The sequence below is a fragment of the Polypterus senegalus genome, chromosome 12, assembly GCF_016835505.1.
Source record: "Polypterus senegalus isolate Bchr_013 chromosome 12, ASM1683550v1, whole genome shotgun sequence".
In the NCBI taxonomy this organism is placed as follows: Eukaryota; Metazoa; Chordata; class Cladistia; order Polypteriformes; family Polypteridae; genus Polypterus; species Polypterus senegalus.
The window spans coordinates 45,901,034-45,926,366 of NC_053165.1; the positions used below are offsets into that span (position 1 = coordinate 45,901,034).

At 41.0% G+C, this 25,333-nt stretch overlaps 1 protein-coding gene across 2 annotated transcripts in view; it reads right to left on the reverse strand.

Annotated features, from left to right (window-relative positions):
* Window positions 1-25,333, reverse strand: part of lamb2 (laminin, beta 2 (laminin S)) — a 202,954-nt gene that overhangs the window by 129,740 nt on the left and 47,881 nt on the right. For both annotated transcript variants that reach the window (XM_039771054.1, XM_039771055.1), the window contains exon 3: window positions 3,006-3,175. In XM_039771054.1, the coding sequence (XP_039626988.1) occupies window positions 3,006-3,175 (170 nt within the window). The remainder of the gene's footprint in view (window positions 1-3,005; window positions 3,176-25,333) is intronic.

Consider the following 25,333-nt stretch of genomic DNA (forward strand, 5'->3'; position numbering starts at 1 on the left):
CTGCTCTCCTCAGATCTGGGGTCTTGAGTCAGAATCCTGCGCCTGATCATTGTCCACGTCTGCCTGAATTGTTCTTCAGTACTCAGGCTTTCCTCCCACATCCCAACGATGTGCAAGTTAGGCTGTTTGGCACCAGCAAGTATGTGTGTGTGCGTGTGTTGCTTTGCCACCTTTAGGCCAATTGTACCATAATTTTGAAGAGCTCATACCTCCACATAAACAAATTGTTCAGCTGCCACCATGACACTGCAGGTATGGACAACTGAGGCTGAGGAGATTTTGAAGGATGCATTTGAAAACACTGACTGGAATATGCTGTATGAGTCACACGATGAGGACATTGAGGACTTGAGCCATTGTATCACAGAAATCAAGTTTTGTGTGGATAACACAGTCCTCATAAAGACAACAGTCCAAAAATAAGCCATATGTCGTAAAAGAACTGAAACCCTACTGAATATGAAGAAGAGAACCTTCAGGCCTGGAGATGAGGATGAAAGCAAGTGGGTGTAGTCAGAACTGAAGAAACTGCTCTGTGAGGGAAAACTCCAGAACAGAGACAAATTTGACCACAAGTTATAACAAAACAACAGGGGAAGGGAAGGAAGTGTGAAACAGGATGAGGACAATCACTGGCTACAAGCAGGCTGTTAAACATACAGAGGAAGGGAACACGAGCTAATGAACTAAACCAGTTCTTAAACAGGTTTGACTCATTCTTGTCAGCCCAAACCTCCCCCAACACACATCTCAACTGCCATCTGGACCCTGCACGGCCTACAATGACATCACACCTGTGGTCTCGAGCTCCCCTTCACTCCCTGGAGTGTGTGTCTCTGCAAATTAAGTGAGAAGAGAGTTGGAAAAACTCTGCATAAATAAGCCTTCAGGGCCGGGGTGCCAGAGTGCTGAAAACATGTGCCAGCCTGCTGTGTGGGGTCCTACAGCACCTATTCTCCCTTTTTCCAAATTTGCAGAAAGTTCCCCATGTGTGGAAAACAACCTGCATGGTCCTTGTGCCAAATAAAGTTCATTCCAGTGGTTCCAAGGACTTCAGACCAGTTGCTTGTACATCACACATCATGAAGACCTTTGAGAGGCTGGTCTTAAAACAGACAGAACCCCTGGCTTCAGAAGATTTGGATCCTCTGTAGTTTGCCTAACAGGCACATATAGGTGTGGAGGATGCTCTCGTTTACATGATCCACAGAGCCTACTCCCATTTGGACAAAGCAGGCACCACAGTCAGGATCATGTTCTTTGACTTTTCCAGTGCTTTTAACACCATTTTGCCTCATTGACTGGGGAAAAAGCTCAATGCTTTGAATCTTGATGCTCTCATAATCTCTTGGATCATGGACTACCTGACCAACAGACAGCAGGCTGTGTTGCTGAGGGACTGTGTGTCTGAAATGGTGGTGTGTAATACTGGAGAACCTCATGGACCTGTCCTGTCTTCTTCCTGCTTACCTTCTACACAACAAACTTCCAGCACAATACCAGATAACCTGTCCATCATAGTTTGAGTCAATAAAGGAGATAAGTCAGAGTACAGGGAAGTCGTTTAGGACTTTGTCTTGTGGTGCAGAAAGAACAACCTGCAACTCAACAGCACCAAAACAAACGAACTGGTGGTGGAGTTCTGACGTGTCAAGAAGTCAAAGATGTTTGAGACGACTTTTATTTTGAGAAATGGTGCACTATCATAATGGAAGCAGCCATTAAAAGATGGGTAAAATGTGTCAATGAAGGGATGCACATGATCATCAACAATACAAAACAGGCAAAGATGTTCAAGCAATAATTGACTGGCATTCCCCAAACCATTCAGTGCCACCACCAGCCTGGACTGTTGACAGACGACAGCTGAGGTGCACAGATCCATGCTGTTGGCACCAAATTCTGACTCTACCATCTGTGTGTCGGAGTAGAATTTGAGATTCATCAGACCAGGCTTCAACTGGCCATTTTTGGTGAGCCTGTGCCCGCTGCAGCCTCAGCTTTCTATACTTGGCTGAAAGGTGTGGAACCTGATGTGGTCTTCTGCAGTTGTAGCCCATCAGCCTCAAGGTTCAATATTCATGTTGTGCATGCTGAGGTGCTTTTCTTTTCACTACAGTTGCAGAGAATGGTTATCTGAGTAGCCTTTCTGCCTGCTTGAACCAGTCCAGCCATTGTCCTCTGACCCCTTTCATCAACAAAATGTTTCCTTCTGCAGAACTGCTACTCACTGGGCATTTTTTTGTTTTTGTTTTTGACACCACTCTGGGTAAACCGTTGTGTGTGAAAATTCTAGGAGAGCAACAGTTACAGAAGCACTCAAAGAAGCCGTCTGGCACCAACAATCATGCAACTGTGGAAATCACTGAAATCACATTTTTTTCTCCATTCTGGTGTATGATGTGAACATTAACTCTTTAATAAAAATAAACCTCTGTACCTTTATTTGCATGTTTTTATGCACTGCACTGCTGCCACATGATTGGCTGATTAGATAGCTGCATGCATAAGCAGATATACAAGTGCTCCTAAATATTTTCCCAGTGAGTGATTGTGTATGTAAACAGGACTGAGCAGGAGACTCGGATTTTAAATTCCAATTACTGCCTATGTAAATTTGTATGTTCTCCTTGCACCCTTGTGGGTTTTTCTACCAGCACTTGTGTTTGTTCTCATATCCCAAAGAGGTGCTGACTTGATTAACTCTGGGGTCTACACTGGCTCAGTGTGGACGTCTACATAAGTGTGTTCTGCAATGGGTCCACTCAATAGTAGCGCCTGCTTTGCTTCCAGCACTGCTGGGGTAGGGTCTGAAATTAAATAAATACTTTCACAAACTGGGTGAATGGACATACTATAACCCAACTGCCATCTTAGAGAATTGACAATACTTTGAGACAAAACAGGGAAGAATCAGTGAATGTTCTTTCCTACACTATAATGTCAAAGTGATGGCACTCATGCCACCTGTGCTCAGCCTATAATGTCAAATAGCAGAAACTCACCTGCAGGTGGCTCACTATGCAGTATGGCTCTTTTCTCCGCAGACCACAGGTAGATGTGGCCTTCAGCTTGTTAGCTCGACCCACCAGAAGATCTCCAGTTGCTGGATAGCAGCTTCCCTGTGAGCACCCATGGGCCTGATCTGGGTCCTGGGCTACAGCAGCAGCAAATACTGAAATATGAAGCAAAAATAAAGATTTTTAACACGTGGTATGCAAAACAACAGATTTTTCATTGTGACTATCCATTGTGGGGTTTGGAAGTTAGGAAGAGCAGAAGGTGAGATGTATGCCACAAAAGGGTGACTGCCACTGATTTCTGAAATCATCTCCTTGGCAAAAGTGGTCCAATTTGAAGATAGAGTGTTGGAAAGTGTGAAAAGGAGTCAAAAACTACCCAAAATGCAATGAATGCCAGCTGAGGTAGTCAAATGAGCATGGGTATCAAAAAAATCTTTGAGCAAATAAGCTAAACGAAACTACACTGGTGTAAGAGGGGTCATAAAGACCCCAGAAGATGGCCACACTACCCCAGAATCGCAGCACTTAATGGGTTCAACAAACTTTTGGGAGCAGCACTGGGCATAATATAAGAGCACATCTGAGATAAACAGGATAGAAAAAGAATGGATGGTGTGCTGTAATATTTTTTAGTGCATGTAATATTTTTTCATTTAAAATTTGTACATATAACATGAATAATATCTTAAACGGTATGTTCCCATGTGACTGCGTACCTCATTTTCTTTTATCTTTTCAGCGTCCCCAACTTCTCTATCTCCTAACTCTACTAAAACATAAGAAGCAGTCAGCACTGGCAACTGCTAGATCAGCCACCGTTCAGCATCCTGGTGGGAATGTACTACTGGTATACCGCACATCTTTAAAACACTGCTACCTTCTAATGCAATTCATATTTTAACTGGATCTCTGTCAAATGAGAAACAAAAGGAATACTGCAAAGTAATAAATTGGTGAATTAATGTGAATGGTAAGTATTAAACTCTACATTTTAAATGTTCAAACCTGCTTAAAATGAAATACATCCAAATAACAGTATTTTCCATCACACTACTTTCAGTGGCCTACACTTGACAATAATGACTCTATACACCTACATAAATCTACAAGAGACATAATGACAAAAACAGAGGTAACTGTGGCTTGAAACGGAATAATGTGAAAAAGCCATATGCAGCCTGCTGTTTGGTGGTCTTTCATAACATCATTAACCAAAAATGTAGAATGGAAGCCTTAATGCTTGGCTTGCTGTATTCATTCCAATTACAATTAAAATGAAAGTCCATGTTTTTTCTTGATTCTTTTTTCTTATGTTCATTTCAGTTCTCAACTACCAAAATGCTGATGCTGTATTCTAATTCAGACTACTTCATGCATGTTGATATGGAGAATGGCTATTGGAAAAGTTCAATTAGCACTTAGTTTTTTAATGGAGAAGAGGGAGAGCCCAGATGCCTGCTGGGAAAAACCTGAAAGCCTTTAGAGGTGCAGGATGCTTGTAAATCTCAAATTTTTTTGTCACAGTCTGTCTATCTAACCAATTGATTTCTCTCTCTTTCTGCCCTTCACCCCCAGATCTTCAAATAAATTCAGAACTTAGAGGATTCTACACTTGTATTAATTCAGTTATCCCATTTTTAGGTGCATTCACGTGTAATGCGAGAAACAATTACTGCTAAAGCTACACAAGTCTGCCTGTCTGTCCGCATGAAACAACTTGGCATTCCCAATGGATTGATTTTTTACTAAAATTAGGTACGCTTATTCTTCAAAGAAATCTGTCAAGACAGTTTAATCTTTATTAAGATATCTCATACGCTAACATCTCGTATTGAAAAGCATTGGCTAATCTGTGAACATTTAACTTGTCTATCTTGAAACAGAAATGTTCTGTGCAATGTCAACTACAACTTAGGTCACTGCTCCAATTTTACGTTGATAGCAGTTATACGCCAACCTGCATATTTTGTATATTTTCCACTTTTATTCACCAGAGGGTCACTCAGATCCCCAGTACAATGCCAGGGAAAACAAGCAGCTCATACAGCAGCACCCTTCTAGGAAAACAGTGTAACTGGCACTTTAGCAGATTATTACTGTAATCAACCAACATTATCGACCTGCAGCTAAACGATGTTTGATGCAAATAATTATACAGGAAAGGTGCAGCTATCCGAAATGATTTAAACATAGAACAGGTTTAAAAAGGGAACTGCAGCTGATCAGTGGGCAGAAGATCTGTGCTGCTGGGCCAGCGATACTGTACAGTGTGCTATACAGATTGTACAAAGAGGCTGACTGGGCCGCAAATAGCAAAGACCGGGGAGGATTACTGTTTGCATGTGCTGAAAGAGTTGCTTGGCAGTAAATTGTACGACAAAGTCGGAGCTGGGATTAGGGCTTATCCAAAGAGCTGCTTTTGCTTTTGTGTATCTTCAGACTGGAATTAAGATTTTTAAAATAATTGTCACCCGTGGTATTCCTGTTATACAATAAATCAGTCTCTTTCCAAGTTTCTAGCTATTCATATAATTTTAATGAATTGCAAGGCTTTAATAATAATTATAACTAGATGGAAAATACTATCTCTTTATTATAATAATAATGACTTTTTATCCTGGGACGAGACAAGACTTTTTCAGAGAGATACAGTACTTTCATGTCCCGTGAGACAAGACTTTGTGCCAAGAGATTTAACCTCACCCGGGGCCGGAAATAAAAGACCAAGAGTAGGTGGCAAAGTAGAACGTCGTAAAGAATACAAAAACATTGGGTGATACACATGCAGAGCAGGTTTGAGATAATGAAAGTACTAAAATTTGAAAGTCTCAAAACATAAGAGTAAAGATCGCATTAACAAAAACAAATGGAAATTATTACTCGGTGAAATAACAGAACAGTGAAAAGATATTGAATATATGGACATAGGTGATATGACAGAAGTATTTAAGTATTGTTGGAATTTAAACTTTAAGTCGGAGACTTGTAGATCATCTAATTTGTGTTGCCATCAGGAAAAAGTTGTGTTTCTTCCCAATGAAGAGGCCTATCTGTGAGAATCAAAAGATTTGTTATTTGGTGAAAGTGAAATCTACGTACGTAGATCCAGAGACGTGAAGTGGCTGGTGCGTAGCACAGGCCCTTGGTGAGCGAAGCAAGCAGGGGGCATAGCCAAATAGTCTTATATATAAACGTCTACGCGTGTAAGTGGGTGTAACTGTCTGACCCGGAAGTGAGAGGTGGAGTCGGGGAAACAGAAAACTCGCTTAACCACAAATAACCCAAGCAAGGCCAGCACATCAGCAAAACAAAACCTCCAAAGAAAGACATCGGCAAAATGGCATCCCTTTTACTTTTCCTCTAATCTCCACTAATGCACACGCCAGGCAAACACAATGGCAAAACGAATCCTCCTAGGAGAGAGATGCCCAGAGTAGTTCCTTTCAATTACCTGACACCTCTACATTTCAATTTTTTTCTGACGATTTCAATAGTTTCTAGGACCCTGGGCTTTAATGCTAGTATTGATCATTTTGCTTAAATAGTTATTCTTTTGGTAATTATAGGGTATGTTATGTTTAAGAACACTGAATAGCACAAAAACATAGCATTATACAATTTTTTCTTGGCCATCTCTACAAAATACAAGGCTTAAATAATATAAACTGCTCAAAAAAATTAAAGGAACACTTTGAAAACACATCAGATCTCAATGGGAAAAAGAAATCCTCCTGGATATCTATACTGATATAGACTGGGTAATGTGTTAGGAACGAAAGGATGCCACATCGTTTGATGGAAATGAAAATGATCAACCTACAGAGCCCTGAATTCAAAGACGCCCCAAAAATCAGAGTGAAAAAATTATGTGGCAGGCTAGTCCATTTTGCCAAAATTGAATTGCAGCAACTCAAAATTGTACGCAGCACTTTGTATGGCCCCTGTGTTCTTGTATACATGCCTGACAACATCGGTGCATGCTTCTAATGAGATGACAGATGGTGTTGTGGGGATCTCCTCCCAGATCTGGACCAGGGCATCACTGAGCTCCTGGACAGTCTGAGGTGCAACCTGGTGGCATTGGATGGACCAAAACATAATGTCCCAGAGATGTTCTATTGGATTTAGGTCAGGAAAGTGTGGTGGCCAGTCAATGGTATCAATTCCTTCATCCTCCAGGAACTGCCTGCATACTCTCACCACATGAGGCCAGGAATTGTCGTACACCAGGAGCCACTGTACCAGCATAGGGTCTGACAATGGGTCCAAGGATTTCATCCTGATACCTAATGGCAGCCAAGGTGCCTTTGTCAAGCCTGTAGCGGTCTGTGTGACCCTCCATGGATATGCCTCCCCAGACAATCATTAACCCACCACCAAACTGCTCATGCTGAATGATGTTACAGGCAGCATAATGTTCTCCATGGCTTCTCCAGATCCTTTCACTTCTGTCACGTGCTCAGGGTGAACCTGCCCTCATCTGTAAAAAGCACAGGGCACCAGTGGTGCATCTGCCAATTCTGGTATTCTATGGCGAATGCCAATCGAGCTGCATGCTGCTGGGCAGTGAGCTCAGGGCCCATTAGAGGACATGGGGCCCTTGGGTCACTCTCATGAAGTCTTTCTGGTTGTTTGGTCAGAGACATTCACACCAGTGGCCTGCTGGAGGTCATTTTGTAGGGCTCTGGCAGTGCTCATCCTGTTCCTCCTTGCCCAAAGGAGCAGATACTGGTCCTGCTGATGGGTTATGGACCTTCTATGGCCCTCTCCAGCTCTCCTAGAGTAACTGCTTGTCTCCTAGAATCTCCTCCATGCCCTTGAGACTGTGCAGGGAGACACAGCAAACCTTCTGGCAATGACACGTATTGATGTGCCATCCTGGAGAAGCTGGACTACCTGTGCAACCTCTGTAGGGTCCAGGTATCGCCTCATGCTACCAGTAGTGACACTGACTGTAGCCAAATGCATAACTAGTGAAGAAACAGTCAGAAAAGACGAGGAGGGAAAAATGTCAGTGGCCTCCACCTGTTAAACCATTCCTGCTTTGGGGGTCATCTCATTGTTGCCCCTCTAGTGCATCTGTTGTTAATTTCATTAACACCACAGCAGCTGAAACTGATTAACAACCCCCTCTGCTACTTAACTGACCAGATTAATATCCCATAAGTTTCACTGACTTTATGCTATACTCTGATTAAAAAGTGTTCCTTTAATTCTTTTGAGCAGTATATAAAAAATCTGCAATTTTTATGTGGAGTATTAATTTAATAAAGACTGCAATCAGGCATAAGAGTTTAGAAAATGAAGAACAAGTAATAGGCAAGGATGAAGAATGGCCTAACTGAATGAATCCTGGAGCAATTCTGGTTGGTACAAAAAAATAAACAAACATGTCCTTTTACACTTCATCCAGATGGATCAGCTGAGCTAAACATTATTACAGGAAAAGAAATGCCTCTTAGGTAGACCACCAAAGCAGAAAAAGGAGAACAATTGCCTCAGGCTAACTCCACTTGAGCCAGGCCCGTGACTTTGTCGTTGAGCTATTCAGTGAAACAAAAAATAGAAACAGCGTCTGCTTACAATCCATCCAGGCTTACCAGCTCATCCGACTAGGAAGGAGAAAGCAAAAGGATTTCCAGTTACACCTCATCTAAAGCAACTAAATGTTCAAGTTTAAAAACGTGTGTCTTGGAGTCCTGAAAAACTGGAAAAGAAAAAATTGCAGGCAGTCTCTATTTTGATCTTAACACCTTCCAGATGTCGCTGCTTTCAATCCCTAATGTTTAAACTATAGGCTTAAAGCCACAGCCTGGATTCACTTTTTAAAAATTCTTTACAGTTTAAACAACAAATTGTGAAAAGAAACAATTCGACCTCTCCATCCATTACTACGTCCTGGATTGACCTTTTTAAAAAACAGATCATCACAACTTAATGTAGAACAGATATGGTGGAAAATAGGAGGCATGGTGCACAAATACAGGTTTTTGGTTGAGGTTTTAAGTTAAAGAAAAAAAAAAATCTGCTTTTAGTTTTCTTAAAATATAATTTAAGAATGTGAGTATGTGTGCACGTCAAACTGATTGGAGATTGTGGAGAGGGCCAGTACGGGAGTGTATTCTCAACAGACCGGCGTCCCCTGAAGCGCAGGCTCCTGCTTTGCATCCCACAGAGATTGAAATAGAATGGAACGGAACAAACTCCCACCTTAAATGGATTACGTCACATTCAGCAAATCCAACATAAAAAAAAAAAGTGAAATTTGTGTGGCTATGATTTCAGATGTAAAGCGGGGTTAGAAAGTGCTGTATAACATGTGTGTGCAGTAGCTTAACAAAATCTCCAAAGTTTTAAGATATTTCAGTACACACCGTATCTTAAGTCTCCCACTAGCTAACATAGCTGAAATACCCAGCGTTGCCCAGAAGGAAAATAACGTTTTTTTTATTTAATTGTTTGAGAAAAATATAATTAAAAAAACCACAACTTTAAAAATAAAAATAAATTAACAAACAATGAAGACTCACTAACGTGCTTGTCTTGCGGTCTTGCATGTATGTTATCATGCAGTTGACGCTCAGAACCGGCCAACTCTATTTAATGTCAAAAGCAACAGGGGTGCGGTGGAGCTCAAACATAAAGAATGCTGGCAGTCACCTCCAGTTCACCCTCCGGTGCTTGTTCCGAGGGTCAACTGAATGATAACATGCATACAAGGCTGCAAGATCAGAGAAGGGGGTGGGTTAGGGTTGATTTCACTCTATAGTGTTTTTAGTCGACCAATGAGAAACATGTGTACCAAGTTTCATGAAAATTGCTCCAGCCATTTGGAAGTGATGCTGGAGCATACCTACATACACGTACACATACATTGACTTTTATATATATACTAGACATTAAGCCCGTTACAATAACGGGCGCTAGAACAGTAGTGCATGGACATTAGTAGGAACAGTCTGTATTAAATGGCAAGGGACCTTGACCTCATTCTGTTTCTTGTCTTCATTTTTTTTGTCAAAAATATTTTTGCAAGAAGCCAAAAGTAAAATAATAATAAAAATAAAATAGAAATGTATATGACAACACAGTAAGTATAATTAATATTGTCTTAATGTAAAACTTTGTAACAATCTGTAAGACAAAATATCTGAAGAAGATATTTAGGTAAAATGTTCTATTTTTTTACCTCATTAAATTTTTCTATACAATTTCATTATAGACAACATTTCTTGTAAATATTCTGTCTGAGTTTGGCAACAGTTTGCTTGATCAGGACCATCTACAACCTTGACAACAACATCTGGAAAACTTCTAACTTTTGATAATGCAACATATAACTGACCGTGGCTGAATACTGGTTCTGGCAAGTAAATGCCAGCTATTTCTAAGGTTTGCTCTTCTGAGTCTTTCTCTTTTAGCGTTTTTCTGACGGTCATTTTCTTTTTCTTCAATCGATCTATTTGCTCGTATTTTTCTTTGTCTTTCAGCCTTTCTTTTGTTGATGTTTACTTGTTGAGCTGACCGTTCTTCCAGGAGATGTTGCTTATATAGGATTTGATTGTCCGTGTCTTTTGTCCTACTTGACGTGTCCTTTTTTTTGGGTGGCATGTTGTTAGTAGATACGTCCGTAATATTTTCTCTTACATTAATACTGGCTTGTATGTGGCTGTAATATGCGTCACTGTATTGTGTGTCGTTAATTTTCTCTCGCAGTAATACTGGTTTGTATTTCTGTAAAATGCCTGTCATTTTCTCGGACAGTAATACTGGCTTTGTTGTCCGTAATATGACTTTAATTTTCTGTCACAACATTGGGTAATCAAAGTGTCCCCAGCAACTGATGTAATGTGTGGTGTGTAGCCGATAATCGTGCCCATGGCGTCTCCCCAGGAAGTACTGTTTAGTTTCTCAGCAAGTATTTTAATCTGTGCAGATGATTATTGTATGTGTGGCGTCTCCACAGCAACGGATTTTATGTGCGCGGCCACGACTACCCAATCAGCACTCTCCCCAGCAATGTTGTCCTTTATTTCTTATCATGCATGGCTGTGGCAAGGCCATTCACTGTGTGCCCAGCTTCCAGTGTGTGTGTGTGTCCACGGGGCCGTGCGCATGGGCGGGGCACGGTGCGATTCACAGTGCGGCCCGCGCATGCGCACTTCACCAGAAGACACACACATGGATACCTGGACGCACACAGGGGTTTTATTAAAGAGGATATATATATATATATATATATATATATATATATATATATATATATATATATATATATATATATATATATATATATAGAGAGAGAGAGAGAGAGAGATTAATAAAAAGTAGTGCGGATGTTGTGAAATTTATCCACTGAAATAAGTGATCAAAATTAAAAAATCGCTCATCTCTGGGTATTTTCCAACCTGTTTATTCAATTTAGGGTCATAAGGGGGACCAAGTAAAATACACAAATAAAACCTTTAGATATACAATACTCTTAGAGCTGTTGAATCTAAATCAGTGGACATTGTGATCAAATTCTGTAATGTGCCAGTGAGATCAGAGTATTGTGTGCAGTTCAGGACTCCACGCTACAAAAAAAAGACATCTGTCGACTGTATGAAGAGAAAAGCAACCGAGTATATCTCAGGACTTTAGACCATGGTTCAGTGAATTGCTATAATAATAAAATAGTGAAAGCAACGCAATCCAAGTCTTCAGAATTCTGAGACTTATCTATAATGCTGATTGATTGACTGAACTCACGCTGACAAATGGCATAAGGTCGCAAATGCGCTAAGGAAAAATGCATGTGGTGACAAATGAGTCCTGTTAGTAAACCCCAGCCCTGGTAATAATTTCTCCATAATGTATTCAGTACACATAAAAATATCATTTTAATTAGGATATAGCAGCAACTAATCCTAACTTTAACCCTACCTCTAACCCACTCTGCCCTGAAATTTTTGACATTCCATATCGTGAAAAGCAGACCCCCTCGATTTATCAAGAAAACATTTTTCCTTTACTTCTTTTTAAATACTTGTAAGGTTGTAATACAATCAGTACAAATGGCAATATTCAAATTACACCCTTTCTTTAGTCATGCATCAGGCAGCGTCAGTTAGTGAAGGCAGGCAAACTCAAACCACCCCTTTAAATTTCAATAAAGCACTCTCACTGTCAAAAGCTATAAAGCAACTTTAAACACAAACTGTTTGAAACCCAACATGAAAGAATTGTCTAATTTTAGGTGCAGCGCCACAGAGCCACCTGGGACGTCAGTGCCGTCTGTCGCTACAATGTACTTATATTTTAAGTGGGACCAATGGCAACCTAGATTTAAAATTCTTGAATAGAAAATGAATGTACACCCCTTTATTGGATCAACACTTCAAATCCATACGATTTGAGTCAGGCATTCCAGGTGAGATGTCAATGGTTAGAACCTCCCTAGGCAGATTGAAGATGGAACTTATCTTGTTTAAACCATAGATATTGAAGGTCTGGTGTTCTCTTTTCTATTGATGTGTATGCTGTCACCAAGCCAACATCAAAAGAGCTCTCTAAGACCTCAGAAGGAAGGTTGTGGATGTCAATGAGTCTAGCATGGTATTTAAAAAGATCACTAGATTATTTGAATCAATCCACTGTAAGAAAATCACTTTGACAAGTGGTGCAGATTTCAAACAGCTGATAATTTGTCCAAGACTGGCTGGCTCAGCAACAGCTGACTGTTTGATACTAAAAAAAAAAGTCTCCAAGACCCCAAAATTTCTTTGCAGGATCTATAGGTAAGTCTTTGCAACAGTTGGTTTCAAAGTACATGCATCTACGATCAGAAAGAGTTTTTTTTACAAGTTTGACCTGCATGTGAGGTGTGCCTGGAAAAAGCCTCTGCTGTCCTAAAACAACAAAACAGCAAGACAACAGTTTGCTGTTGATCCAACAGACAAAGTCCAGGGCTTCTAGAAAATGTGATCCAGACAAATGAATCAAAGATATGGCCACATTAACAGTAGACGTGTTTGTTGCACACTGAAGACAGCAATTCATGGTGATGGAAATGTTATGGTTTGAGGAGGCTTTGCTGCCTAAGGGCCTGGGAAGTTTGCAGTCATCAAGTCAACTATGAATTCCACATCATAAAGAAGTGGGCTTGAGAGGAATGTCAGGCCATCTGTCCAAAAGTTGAAGTTGAACAGGAAAAGGACCTTTCAACAAAATAATGACCTGAAGCACACTAGAAACTCCACCAAGGAATGGTTCTAAACGAAGAAACAGAGGTATATGGACTGGCCTACTCAAAGTTCTGATTTGAATGCCATCGACATGTTGGGAGGTTTTGAAATGGGCAAAACATGGAATAAAAACCCACACACATTTTGGAACTGAAAGAATTTTGCATGGGTGGGGGGTCAAAAGTTTCACCCAGTCGATGTCAGAGACTGATGGGCATTTATGCAAAACGCTTACAAAAAGTCATTTGAGCAAAAGGGGGCAATACCAGCTTCTGAAGCTAAGGGTTGCCTACAGCTGAAGGGCTCACAAAGGGATAATTCCATGCCAGACCAGGAGGTGGCAGAATGCACTGATCTGTCCTCTTTTTTATCAGCCGACTAACCACAGGAAATTTCACCTGGACTCAATGACTTCACTTTCCAGTTGTGGGTCCGATGACATAACTTCCAGTTCCAGCCCTGATGACGTCACTTCCAGGTCCTGCCCCAACGACATCACTTCCCGTGCCCAGCTTTAAAACCACCATATTTGCCTGTCTGTACTGTTCTATGTTGGACTGAAGTCTGTTAAGACTTGTAAGATTTTTGAACCAACCACTTTCATCATCTCAAGTATATGAGCGACTGCCCCCAAACCTTCCTTTGTGTCATGTGGAATCCTTTCACAATATGTATAAGGCTCTTCTAAAGTTTGCAATACTATTCGAGGACAGCAGGGGGCACTGATGATAACATTCTTGTCTTTGCAGCCCTGAGAAGGTGCCCAGTGAGAGCATTTGACCCACACCCAATGTTAAGAGAAGGCCACGCCCTTTACAGTTGGAGCCCTATAACTGCAGGCGTCACCAGAAGGAGTTGTTCTCTTCGGAGTGTCAAAAAAACTGAGCTCCTGAATAATTTTGCTAAATACAAGTGCTATAAAAAATAAAAAGAGGGCAATTTATTTGGCCAACATGCCCAAATTCTTTGTGCCATCAAGCATTCTTTGTTGTTTAGCAAGAAAATGAAACGGGCTGGCAATGCTTGTCTCCCCATTTATTTCACCAGTCACCTTCACCTTATGTTATTTGTAAAGTAAGGAATAACAGAAGGCTCCAACTGAAAGCTTCAGCACCAATACATGAGCCATTACATCCTTCAGTCACACATCTTCCAGTCTACCCAACATGTCTGTAATGTGAAAGTTCCGGAGTGGTGCCCTGAAGAAATGCCCTATACCTTTCATGCAGTCCCATCATCTAATCTATAATTCCTTGTTACATCTCTACATAAGTAAAAGCCCAGGAGCACCAACACAAACAAAAAGCTGGAGGCCATCCAAGGACATTCAGTCTTAAAATGGGCACATGATGACTGTGCCCATCATTTATTTTTGCAGCCACAACCCCACCAACTGTTTATATTACGCCATGTAGGACTGCCCGATTCTGTCAGTAGGTCACCTGACTGGCACAGCCATATGGCAGGAAACAGCAAAGGAAGCATTTCCCAGTTACACCTCGTCCAGCTCGCTTTGTGAGTTAATTGGGACAGGAAACAAGAAAACTTGCATTTATTTTATTTTAATCTCATGTTTCACACTGTCCTCTTGAGCGTCTTAGGCTAAAATTTATCAGTATCAGTTAACAACATCTAATTTTCTATTACACTGCAAGTCTCGAAGAGAAACAGTTCTGCAATTTCCTGACCTGATGACAGAAGAGGCCCACTGGAATGCAGGGCAGTGCCATCTGCATGAAGCGTATTGAAAATCCTCTGGCGGCCCTTGAAGAGTCAGTGGGCTGTGGAGATGAGTATACTTGCCCTTCATTCTTTCCTCTCCCCCCTCTCTTTTTTTTCTTCATTTACTTTCTCAGCTCACTTTTAAGTGCTTATTAGCTTTGAAGAATGCAACCCCCCACTCCCCCCACACCATGTCTGGCAGATGCAGGGATCTCCTTATCGGCCAAGAAAGCATTCCTAGCAAAGCCCAAGTGCAGAAAGCCTGGCCTTTATGAATCCCGCTTCAGTCTCCTCGGTGTAACACACCACAGAGGCTCACTTGAAGACACAACATTTAAGAAGACACAAGCCATCCACCAAGCACTCTGGGCCAGCCTGATTTACCCTCACTAGATTCTGCATTAAAGATCTAGGGTGATGAAATTTGAACACAAATTATTTTTACACTGGTATAAAAACTAATTTGGGTACTGCAATGTGGCTTTTCTTCACTGCTTTATAGGCTCCCACGGCTCCCAGCTTCTTAGAAGTTGGCCTGGCGCCTATCAGTCTTTCTGAGTCTACTCTTTGTTCAGCAATGCCAGGTGGTCTCCTTTGGCAGCCACTGTCAGGTCAGAGTGAGATGGGAGGCCCCACTTAAGCCTTCAACGGAGGGAGTGCTAATTCATTACTCGGATTGCATGTGGAGGGCAGAATGGCCCCTGGCTTCATTTATCAGCAGACTATGGTGGGGAGTGGGGTTCTCCTGAGACTTGTGTGTACAGTGAGGTGTGAGGGGATCTCCTGGACCTGTTTGTAGTCCTTTGTTTAAGGTGGACATTTCTTTTTCAACTTTCTTACAGACTTTTGACGTAAAAGAGGCTGAGAAGGGAAAGTTCACTTTGACAGTGCTATCAGACTAACAGGACATTCTGCATTTCCTCATTGGGCCCTGGAGGACAATCACAGGGGACCTTTAGGGTGAGGGGGAACCACTAATTCACCATCTGGTAAAAGAGGAAGAGTTCCCTTTCAGGTTTCTCTCTTGGATGAAGTGGGGAGGACGATGAGGAAGTGCAGAGGTCTCGCTTCAACAACCTGAAAGTGGCAGAATGATGAATGTTTTCCTTTAAAATTCCTTGCCGCGCATGAAAAGAACACAGAGGAGGAGGAGATGAAGGAGGAGGAGAGCTCCTACCCACTATTAAATCTTGCACTGAACAAATATTCTTTATTTGACAATGACAAGGAAGAATTGGGTCCTTCCTTCCAATGGACAGGGAGTGGTCTTCCTGAGATGACAAGAAAGAGGAAAGCAAATGTACTCTCTTAATGTCTCCCAAGGACAGAATGAAGATTATATCCCTTTTAAGTCTCCCAACTGACTGTGACAAGGAATGGCACTACTTATATATATATATATATATATATATATATATATATATATATATATATATATATATATATATATATATATATATATATATATATATATATATATATATATATATATATATAAGATTAAGTGAAAGGCAGAGAGAACAAGCCACCCTATCCCTGCTCCAACCTGCGCTGTCAAAGAAACCTACCATTGCAGAGATTTCCTGTAAGGTTTTAAAAGTAATTGATATTTGGAAGAGTCAAAGGGTCACCCAGTCTTTCTAATGCAGCATCTTTTAGCAGTGGCTTTAGGATTTTATGCCTTCAATTGTTTAGAGAAAATTTTCTTTAATCTGAGGACTGAAATAAAAAAATCGGCACCATACTGGGAGCGAAGAAGCAGATTATTTTAATGACTGCAGAGCCATAACTAGACAAATAACAATGGCTACATAGTAAAAATAAAAAACAGTAGACATATTTGTATCCTTTAAACATTTTAGTTTAGGTACTGCAAAATGCATATATTACTCATTTACTATTGTGTGACAAAACCTTAACAACTGTTAATATACATAAATGAGTCTCCGTTAAGCCACCTCAGAGCACTCCAAAGTGAAGTTTTGTCAGCAGGTCACATTGCAGACATGAATAAACACTTTACTGCTGTTTTATTAGTGTTATGAAGACAACAGAAGTGTCTATTAAGGTCTTCTTGCATAACTGTAAATGTGTAATGGATACATTTTGGCAGCAACTAAACTAAAGTGTTACCCAAGTATCTCTCTCATATGCATATTACTGAAACATAAGAATGGAAAGCAACCATATTGTTAATAAATTCATTATCACCCAAAACAGGGAAGAGATTCCTTAGATATACTGTATTATTGCCAGTTGTGACCAGTCGGGGGTGTAGTCGTGGCCCCAACCCCCAAACACAGTCCTGGGTTCAAACAGAAGATCTTTTTTTAATTTTATTTTACAGTACCTCCAAACCCTTTCCACACTAGAACATTATACAATCTTCGTATCTCCTTCCACTAATTCAAATCTTCGTGTCTCCTTCCACTAATTCAAATCTTCGTGTCTCCTTCCACACTTCCCACATAGCCTCATTCACTCTCCTCTCATACAGGAGACTATGCTTTTTTTATGGCGGACCCAGGCGTTCTTCCAGTGCTCCAATGTCAGGAGGAAGCTCTTTAAAATGGGGACAGTCCCCCTGGCAGCACCCATGGACCACAACCATGCTGTCTCCTGGGACTGCAATTCCCAGCCTGCCCTGCAGGTATTCATGTAGGCACTGTAGTCCAGGAAGACTTCCTTCTGTTGTATCGGGAGAGCAAATAGTCCATGCGATTAGTTCCCCCCTGTCCTTCCATTAAACTGGCCTCCTGGCTGGATAAGACATCTTGAGCCACCCAGGTAGGAATGCCAGCCCATGGCTGCTGTCCATGACACAGTGGAAATGCTTAGTGCAAGATTTAGTAAAGCGGAGAGAAATAAATTTGTGGGGTGCAGTACAAGGATGTGATGATTTTTGGAAGACTGACTTGTATAAATAGTCACTAAATTTAATTACCTGACCAATGGAGATTGATAAGGAAAACATTAATTGATGTGGTTTAATTACCTTGTCTAAAATAACATTTATTTAAATAATGCTTTTCAAATGAACTCCATCATTAATATATCAATTTATTTTTTTCAACTGCTGTAGGCACTCCAGCAGATCCTGATGTTTGTTTTTAACAATTCAATAAACTGAATATAAGCAGGTAAACTATTCCTGAAATAAATGCCTGCAGTATTTGTTTCTGTGGTTGATAGAATAAATCTTGATGAATAAGCCGGTCTGAAATGTTCAATGCTACCAACTAACATCGTGCTGAATGCCTACAGCTTGTCTCAACCTTTTGATATTTCTGGATGTTCTTACAGTTCTCTATGGTCCTTCACCTTACCTATAGACTGAAATTTATCAAACCACATTAAAATTGTGTCACAAAGAGGAATTGTTGTTTACTGACTCACAGTAAACAATGTAAAATAGTCTTTGCATGTCTGATAATTGAAGATTTAGATTCAATGTATGCCGTAGTTGTGAACATGCAATGTCTCTCTTAAAAATAATGCTTCTTTAAAGGGACTTCATCGGTCTCTACAGGGTTGTGCGGTTCTTTGTTGTACCATTGCTCGATAAAGCAGCATTTCATCCTGGGAATTGTTCTTTGCATCTGAAGTTGGTTCTTTGCACTTTGAAGAATTTCCTAACATGAGATCTTTAATGTAAGGTAGGCTACCTAGCAGGACACTAACAGATTAAGAAAGCCTGAATTTAGCTGGAGTTATTGTATGTGTGCAGCCACCGCTATTAGTATTTTACAGATCTGTTAACATCTAGTCCTGGTTATTTACTACATGAAGCCAATTACTGACATCAATAAATAAAGGTTCTTTCTGGAACTTTCATGTAGAATGGTCTTTTGGGAACCTAAAATGGTTCCCCTATGGCAGGGGTCCTCAATCCCAGTCCTGGGGCCTCATGTATAACGCCGTGCGTAGAACTCGCACTATAACATGGCGTAAGCACAAAAGCCGAAATGTGCTTACGCACAGAAAAATCCAGATGCAGGAATCTGTGCGTACTCCAACTTCCACGTTCTTCCGCTACATAAATCCCGATCAGCGTGAAAACTAACGCTCGTGCACGCGCATTTTGTAACGCCCCAAATCCTCCCAGAATTACGCCTATTTGAATATGCAAATCAATATAAATCGCCCTTAAGCGCAGCCTTCTGTGAAAAGACAATGGGAAAAGCACGGGGAAAATATAAGAATTTCAGCGAATACCAAGTGGAGGCAAATGAAAAACATACTATTTGTTCAAATAAACCGTGGTATAATCAACAAAAGGAAGTTGATCGAGTGACATAGCGTGTTGGAGAAACTTGAAAGCTCACATTCACAAAATCGCACAGTGCCGGAAATAAAAAAGAAGTCACATATCAAAGTTGCCGTGAAAAGAAGAGTTGTAAGCCCACTGTCTGAGTGTCACATGAAAGCTTATTAGGGTACAGAGAAAAAAGGCACACGGTGGGGAAAAAGCACGAAATGTCAACTTCAATCTCGACATTTCCACTTTAATCACGTAGTTTATTTTGTCATTTAGTAGAACATTATAAACTTCATCTTAAAATCGTTTAATCAACCAGTTTCTCAAATCACATCGTAATTAAAGTAGCACGTTAAATGCTTTGTTTTGTATTTGATCTTCTACTCGTATGTGATCTATGTGTGTGAATCACTACTTGCTTCTTAAACTGGCTCTCTTCCTCCAACTGGACACAGAGTCCATTACATTTGTGATATTACAGCTCTCTGAATAACTAAAATACTGAGATGTATACGTGATGTCATTTTCATGATGATAGGAGTTAAAGCACGTTATTAAACATGTGTTTCATGAGCCTCGTGCTCATGACAAGCATTTACCTTTTGTCGAAATTTGTCGCTGCGTTTTTAGCTGTGTTGTTATTTTCTCTTTCTGTTTTATATTCAATATATATTGGCGTGGCCTCCCCAAGAGTCCTTGCTTTTCTTTCCCCAAGTAACCGATCGCCACACAATCAGCTCTGTAATAGAAGTTAAGCCATCTGTAAGCTTAGCACCGATTCTTCAAAACATTTAAAGAACATTGAAATATCTTCGTAGTACATGTTTAATTATTCTATCCTTCACGACACTCCCAGTGAAGAATATAGATTATTTAAATGAAGTTAAAGTTTTATGTGTATAATTTAACAAACATATTTTGCTGCATTTCACCTTAAAAATGATATTGTCATCATATGTAAATACGCGCTTTATAAAGTGGCCCAGGTTGTGAGATATTATAACTGTAGTGCAAGTTTACAGTGGGGTGATTGTACTTATAAGTACAAACCGTTCTACAAGGAGCAATTGATTGAGTGCATTTAAAGTTCTTGGGATTAAACTGTTTCTGAACCGCGAGGTCCGTACAGGAAAGGCTTTAAAACATTTTGCAGTGGCTGAGACAGCGTGTCCTTAAAGCTGTAGCTGCTGTGATTCACACTCAGATACAGTGATATAAATACTCCGAGTCGTGCAGTGAGAGTAATATGGAAAAAGATGATCCGCTGTGGCAACTCCTAACAGGAGGAGCTGAAAGAAGAAGAAGAAGGTGCAGTGAGAGTAACAACGCTAAAGCAGTTATGGTATTTGGAATACTATGGCTGTTCCCTGGACCATTATATTGTTATGAGTTAATTACAATCAGATGCATTACACTAATAAACAATATGCGGTTAGTTTCTGTGTATTTATAAAGCCGCGTCATGAAAATAATGAGTAATCACACAAGAACAGTACCATTGCTTTGACGCTGGGTGCCGCCAGTTTGCAAAACCGAGTGGAGAACTTGCGTACGACAAGGCATGAGGTACCGTGGAAAAGTGCGTGGCTTTACGCCAAGTGTAGGTTTTATACATCGCGATTTGAACGTGGAAAAGTTCTTACGCAACATTTCTGTGCGTACGCACCGTTTATACATGAGGCCCTGGAGAGCGCAGTGGCTGCAGGTTTTTGTTCTGACCTGGTTGCTTAATTAGAAAGCAATTCTTGCCAATAAAGCACTAACAAGCTATGAAATTAAATTAACTCTGCTATGTCAGGTCATTCTCATATCCTAGATTTTCTTTCCCTTTCTATCATGCAAATGAATTGAAGGCTAAAATGGACGAGTAATTCTCAGTCCTTCACTTTTTTCTCTTCATTTTTCTTCCAAGTATTTAATTAAACCCAATAGTGCAGATAAATACACACAGGTGTAAATGTAAATAAGCTAAATGGAGAAATGCTGCTCTCTCTTGTCATTTGCATATTATTGATAATAAGGAGCAATTAAAATAGCTGTTTAAGACAAAATTAAGTAATAAGGGCTCAAAATCACTGTGAAGTGAAGCAGAAGTGTTACTTTAGCAATAAGTGCTTTTTATTAAGCAACTGGGTTGGAGCAAAAACCTGCAGCCACTGCGGCTCTCCAGGACCGTAATTGAGGACCCCTGCCCTATGGCATTGCTCTGAAAAACCACTCTGGCACCTTTATTTTTAAGAGTGCTAGTCCATGATCTCTAAACGCTGTCACATCACAAAATACACCCTACCCTGTTTACTCGCTGTTCGTAACACCCAGAAAATCATCACCTTCTTGTGCAGCATGCACTATTTTTCATTTCACCTCAAGTATTGTAGGACCCCCTCACCTCACAAGGCTGGATGTTATTTCACTCCCTCTCTTCCCTATCCTTTATGTGACTTTGCTTGTCCGTCATCTTAGTTGATCGTTTCACAGGTTGTGAGGGGGAGGTTGTGCCATGGGGAGTATTTGTTATTTTTCGTGCCATAGAAACGAAGGCCCTTTGTTTCACCAACAACAGCAATAAGAGCTATGATAAAGACAGGGTGCTGTATCTCTCGGCACGGAATTCTTGATTGGATGAACTCAGCTGCCATTGTGTGGTGACGGATCACAAACATATCTGAGACCCAGTCTGGGTCACAACCCATCGCTGAAGAAACACTGGCTTAGAGGACACCAATGGTTAGCACTACTGCTTTACAGCTCCAGAGCACTGTGCTCAGTTTACAGTCCCCTACCTTGAGTCTATATGGATTAGTTCTGGGTGCTTCAGGTTTCTCCCACGTCACAAAGGGGTTTGATTAATGGCTCCGAATTGGCCTGGTGCAAGTGCGAAGTGTGATGTTGCCCTGACTTGCACCCAATATTGCTAGAACAGAAAATAAATTTTGTGAGAAAATAAATGCATGAAGGCTAGTGTTCTATAATATGAGTCTATTCTTCTGGTTAAAATAACAGTAGCCAGTCCAGTGCTTTGGAAAAGAAGAGGGCTGACATCTGCAGTCCGTAAGAAAGCTTAAGCTTGGCCCCAAGCGGATTCTGCTGTTTACATACACCGTCCATCAGTCCGTTTTATGACCCGCTAATCCAGTTTAAGGTTGTGGGAGCCCAAGCTTATCCTGACAATATGAAGTGTAAGAAAATTAAGACTGGATGGGGTGCCAGTCCATCAGAGAGCACACACTCACTCACACTCACACACATGGACAATCTTTATATTGTCAATGAGCACAACACGCACTTCTGTGGGATGTGGCAGGAAAAATGGAAAGAAGGAAAACAAAACTAAGTGCCATTAGGAGCAATGCTGCACATCCACTCTCTGACACAAGAGCACTAAGAACTTTTAGCCAGCGAGTTATTAATCAGAAGAATCAAGAAACGCAACTGGGCCTCCTTCATACCTACCAAGTCATGTGAACTTGTCTCATTTTTATCGCTCCAGAGTTACCCGCGTCCCAACTCGTCTTCTGGAACACGTTGCTGGCATCACTTTCAGAATAAATATACGTCTTCGGAAAACAATGCAGCTGAGTAAGTAAAATATGAAATACCTAGTCTTTATGCTGTTTTGACCTGAATACAAGTCGAAGTAAAATTTACAAATCGCTCCTTTGTGTTTTATTACCATTCACCCATACCCAGTGGGGGCTGGGTGGTCTCGTGGCCTCGGAACCCCTGCAGATCTTTTTACATTTTTTCTCCATCCGCATGGCCATCTGGGGTGGCACAGTGGGTAGTGCTGCTGCCTCACAGTTAGGAGACCAGGGTTTGCTTCCCAGGTCCTCCCTGCATGCATGTACTCCCTGTGTCTCCTTCCTCCGGGTACTCTGGTTTCCTCCCACAGTCCAAAGACATGCAGGTTAGGTACATTGGCGATTCTAAATTGTCCCTAATGTGTGTTTGGTGTATGTGCGTGCCCTGCAGTGGGTTGGCACCCTGCCTGGGATTTGTTTCCTGCCTTGTTGGCTGGGATTGGCTCCAGCAGATCCCCGTGACCTTGTAGTTAGGATATAACGGGTTGGATAATGGATGGCCATCTGACCTTACTTTATTCTTTGTTACTTAGTATTGCCTAATGTTATTTTTTTATTTTTCATCTTGTAAAGCACTTTGAGCTACATCATTTGTATGAAAATGTGCTATAGAAATAAACATCGCTGTTGTTGTTCACCATACCGTTCCAACGTTTTTTGCAATTGGGATTGTAGTTAAATATTCCTAAAGTGTTGAAGATCAATTACAATTCAATTACAATCAATTACAATCTTGTGATTTTGGAAGGATCTTAAGATGCTTAAAAAGAATCTTGGTGCCCAGCTTGTGATAATAAATAACACTGACGTAATTCTCTCACATGTTAGAGAAAACAATGCCATACTGGAGGTTGTCAGCTGAGGACCAGTCTGGGAGAAAATGTAATTTTTTCCATCCTAAGTATTTTCACAGGATGTGACAAGGTGGAAGGGAGTCCTCCCTGATTAAATGAATTTTTGTTATGTGTGGGAGGGTGAATGAAGAATGAAGGCCTTCTTAAAGTGCCCTGTAAGCAAGCGCTTTGCAGATTTCCCCCCTGGGTGCCCTCGGTGGCTGTTGCTTTTGTTTTTTATTTCTCTACTAGAAGGCAGTGCGACTCAGTGAATGAGGCACTGGTTAATAAAGCTGGGAGATGCTAGATGAAGCCCCTCCACTGAGTGAGCCACCTCAGCCTACTGCCTAGTTAGCCACTTTGAATCCAAACATTTTCTGAACTCGCTGAAGTTGCAGTCTACCCAAGAAGCAAGGGGACGTGACAAGCTGTAGGTGGGATGTGAATCCACAACAGGGAGCCCATGCTCACTCTTCAAGGGCTAGATTAATGTGATCAGCCATCCTAGGTCCCTCATCTTTTAAAAGTGGGAAGAACCCACCTTAAGGACAGAAACCGAGGTAGAAAAGTTTCAAAATGAATGAGGCAACTGAAATAATAACAGCACGACCATGCCACCCATTAAAATAATCTAAAAACGACTACAATAAACACAAAGCAACTCTGGTCATTAACTGAATGCATTTTTCATTAGACAGCTTGTTGCTGCTTTCAGTTCACACAGGGCCATCTCAAGTCATAAGCAGGATACAGGGTGGGATACGTGAAGGGGGCTGGGGCTGCAGCATGAGTGTTGTAGGATTCTTGTGTGGGACGGTGACAGTGGGGAACAGCAGTGAGGTGATGAAACAGATACTACACTTGCAATTGCTGCTAATGTTATTGATACAGTTAGGTCCATAAATATTTGGACAGAGACACCTTTTTTCTAATTTTGGTTCTGTACATTACCACAATGAATTTTAAATGAAACAACTCAGATGCAGTTGAAGTGCAGACTTTCAGCTTTAATTCAGTAGGATGAACAAAAAGATTGAATAAAAATGTGAGGCAACTAAAGCATTTTTGAACACAATCCCTTCATTTCAGGGGCTCAAAAGTAATTGGACAATTGACTCAAAGGCTATTTGATGGGCAGGTGTGGTCAAGTCCGTCGTTATGTCTTATCAATTAAGCAGATAAAAGGCCTGGAGTTGATTTGAGGTGTGGTGCTTGCATGTGGAAGATTTTGCTGTGAACAGACAACATGCGGTCAAAGGAGCTCTCCAAGCAGGTGAAAGAAGCCATCCTTAAGGTGTGAAAACAGAAAAAACCCATCCGAGAAATTGCTACAATATTACGAGTGGCAAAATCTACAGTTTGGTACATCCTGAGAAAGAAAGCAAGCACTGGTGAACTCAGCAACGCAAAAAGACCTGGACGTCCACGGAAGACAACAGTGGTGGATGATCGCAGAATCATTTCCATGGTGAAGAGAAACCCCTTCACAACAGCCAACCAAGTGAACAACACTCTCCAGGGGTAGGCATATCGATATCCAAGTCTACCATAAAGAGAAGACTGCATGAAAGTAAATACAGAGGGTGCACTGCAAGGTGCAAGCCACTCATAAGCCTCAAGAATAGAAAGGCTAGATTGGACTTTGCTAAAGAACATCTAAAAAAGCCAGCACAGTTCTGGAAAAACATTC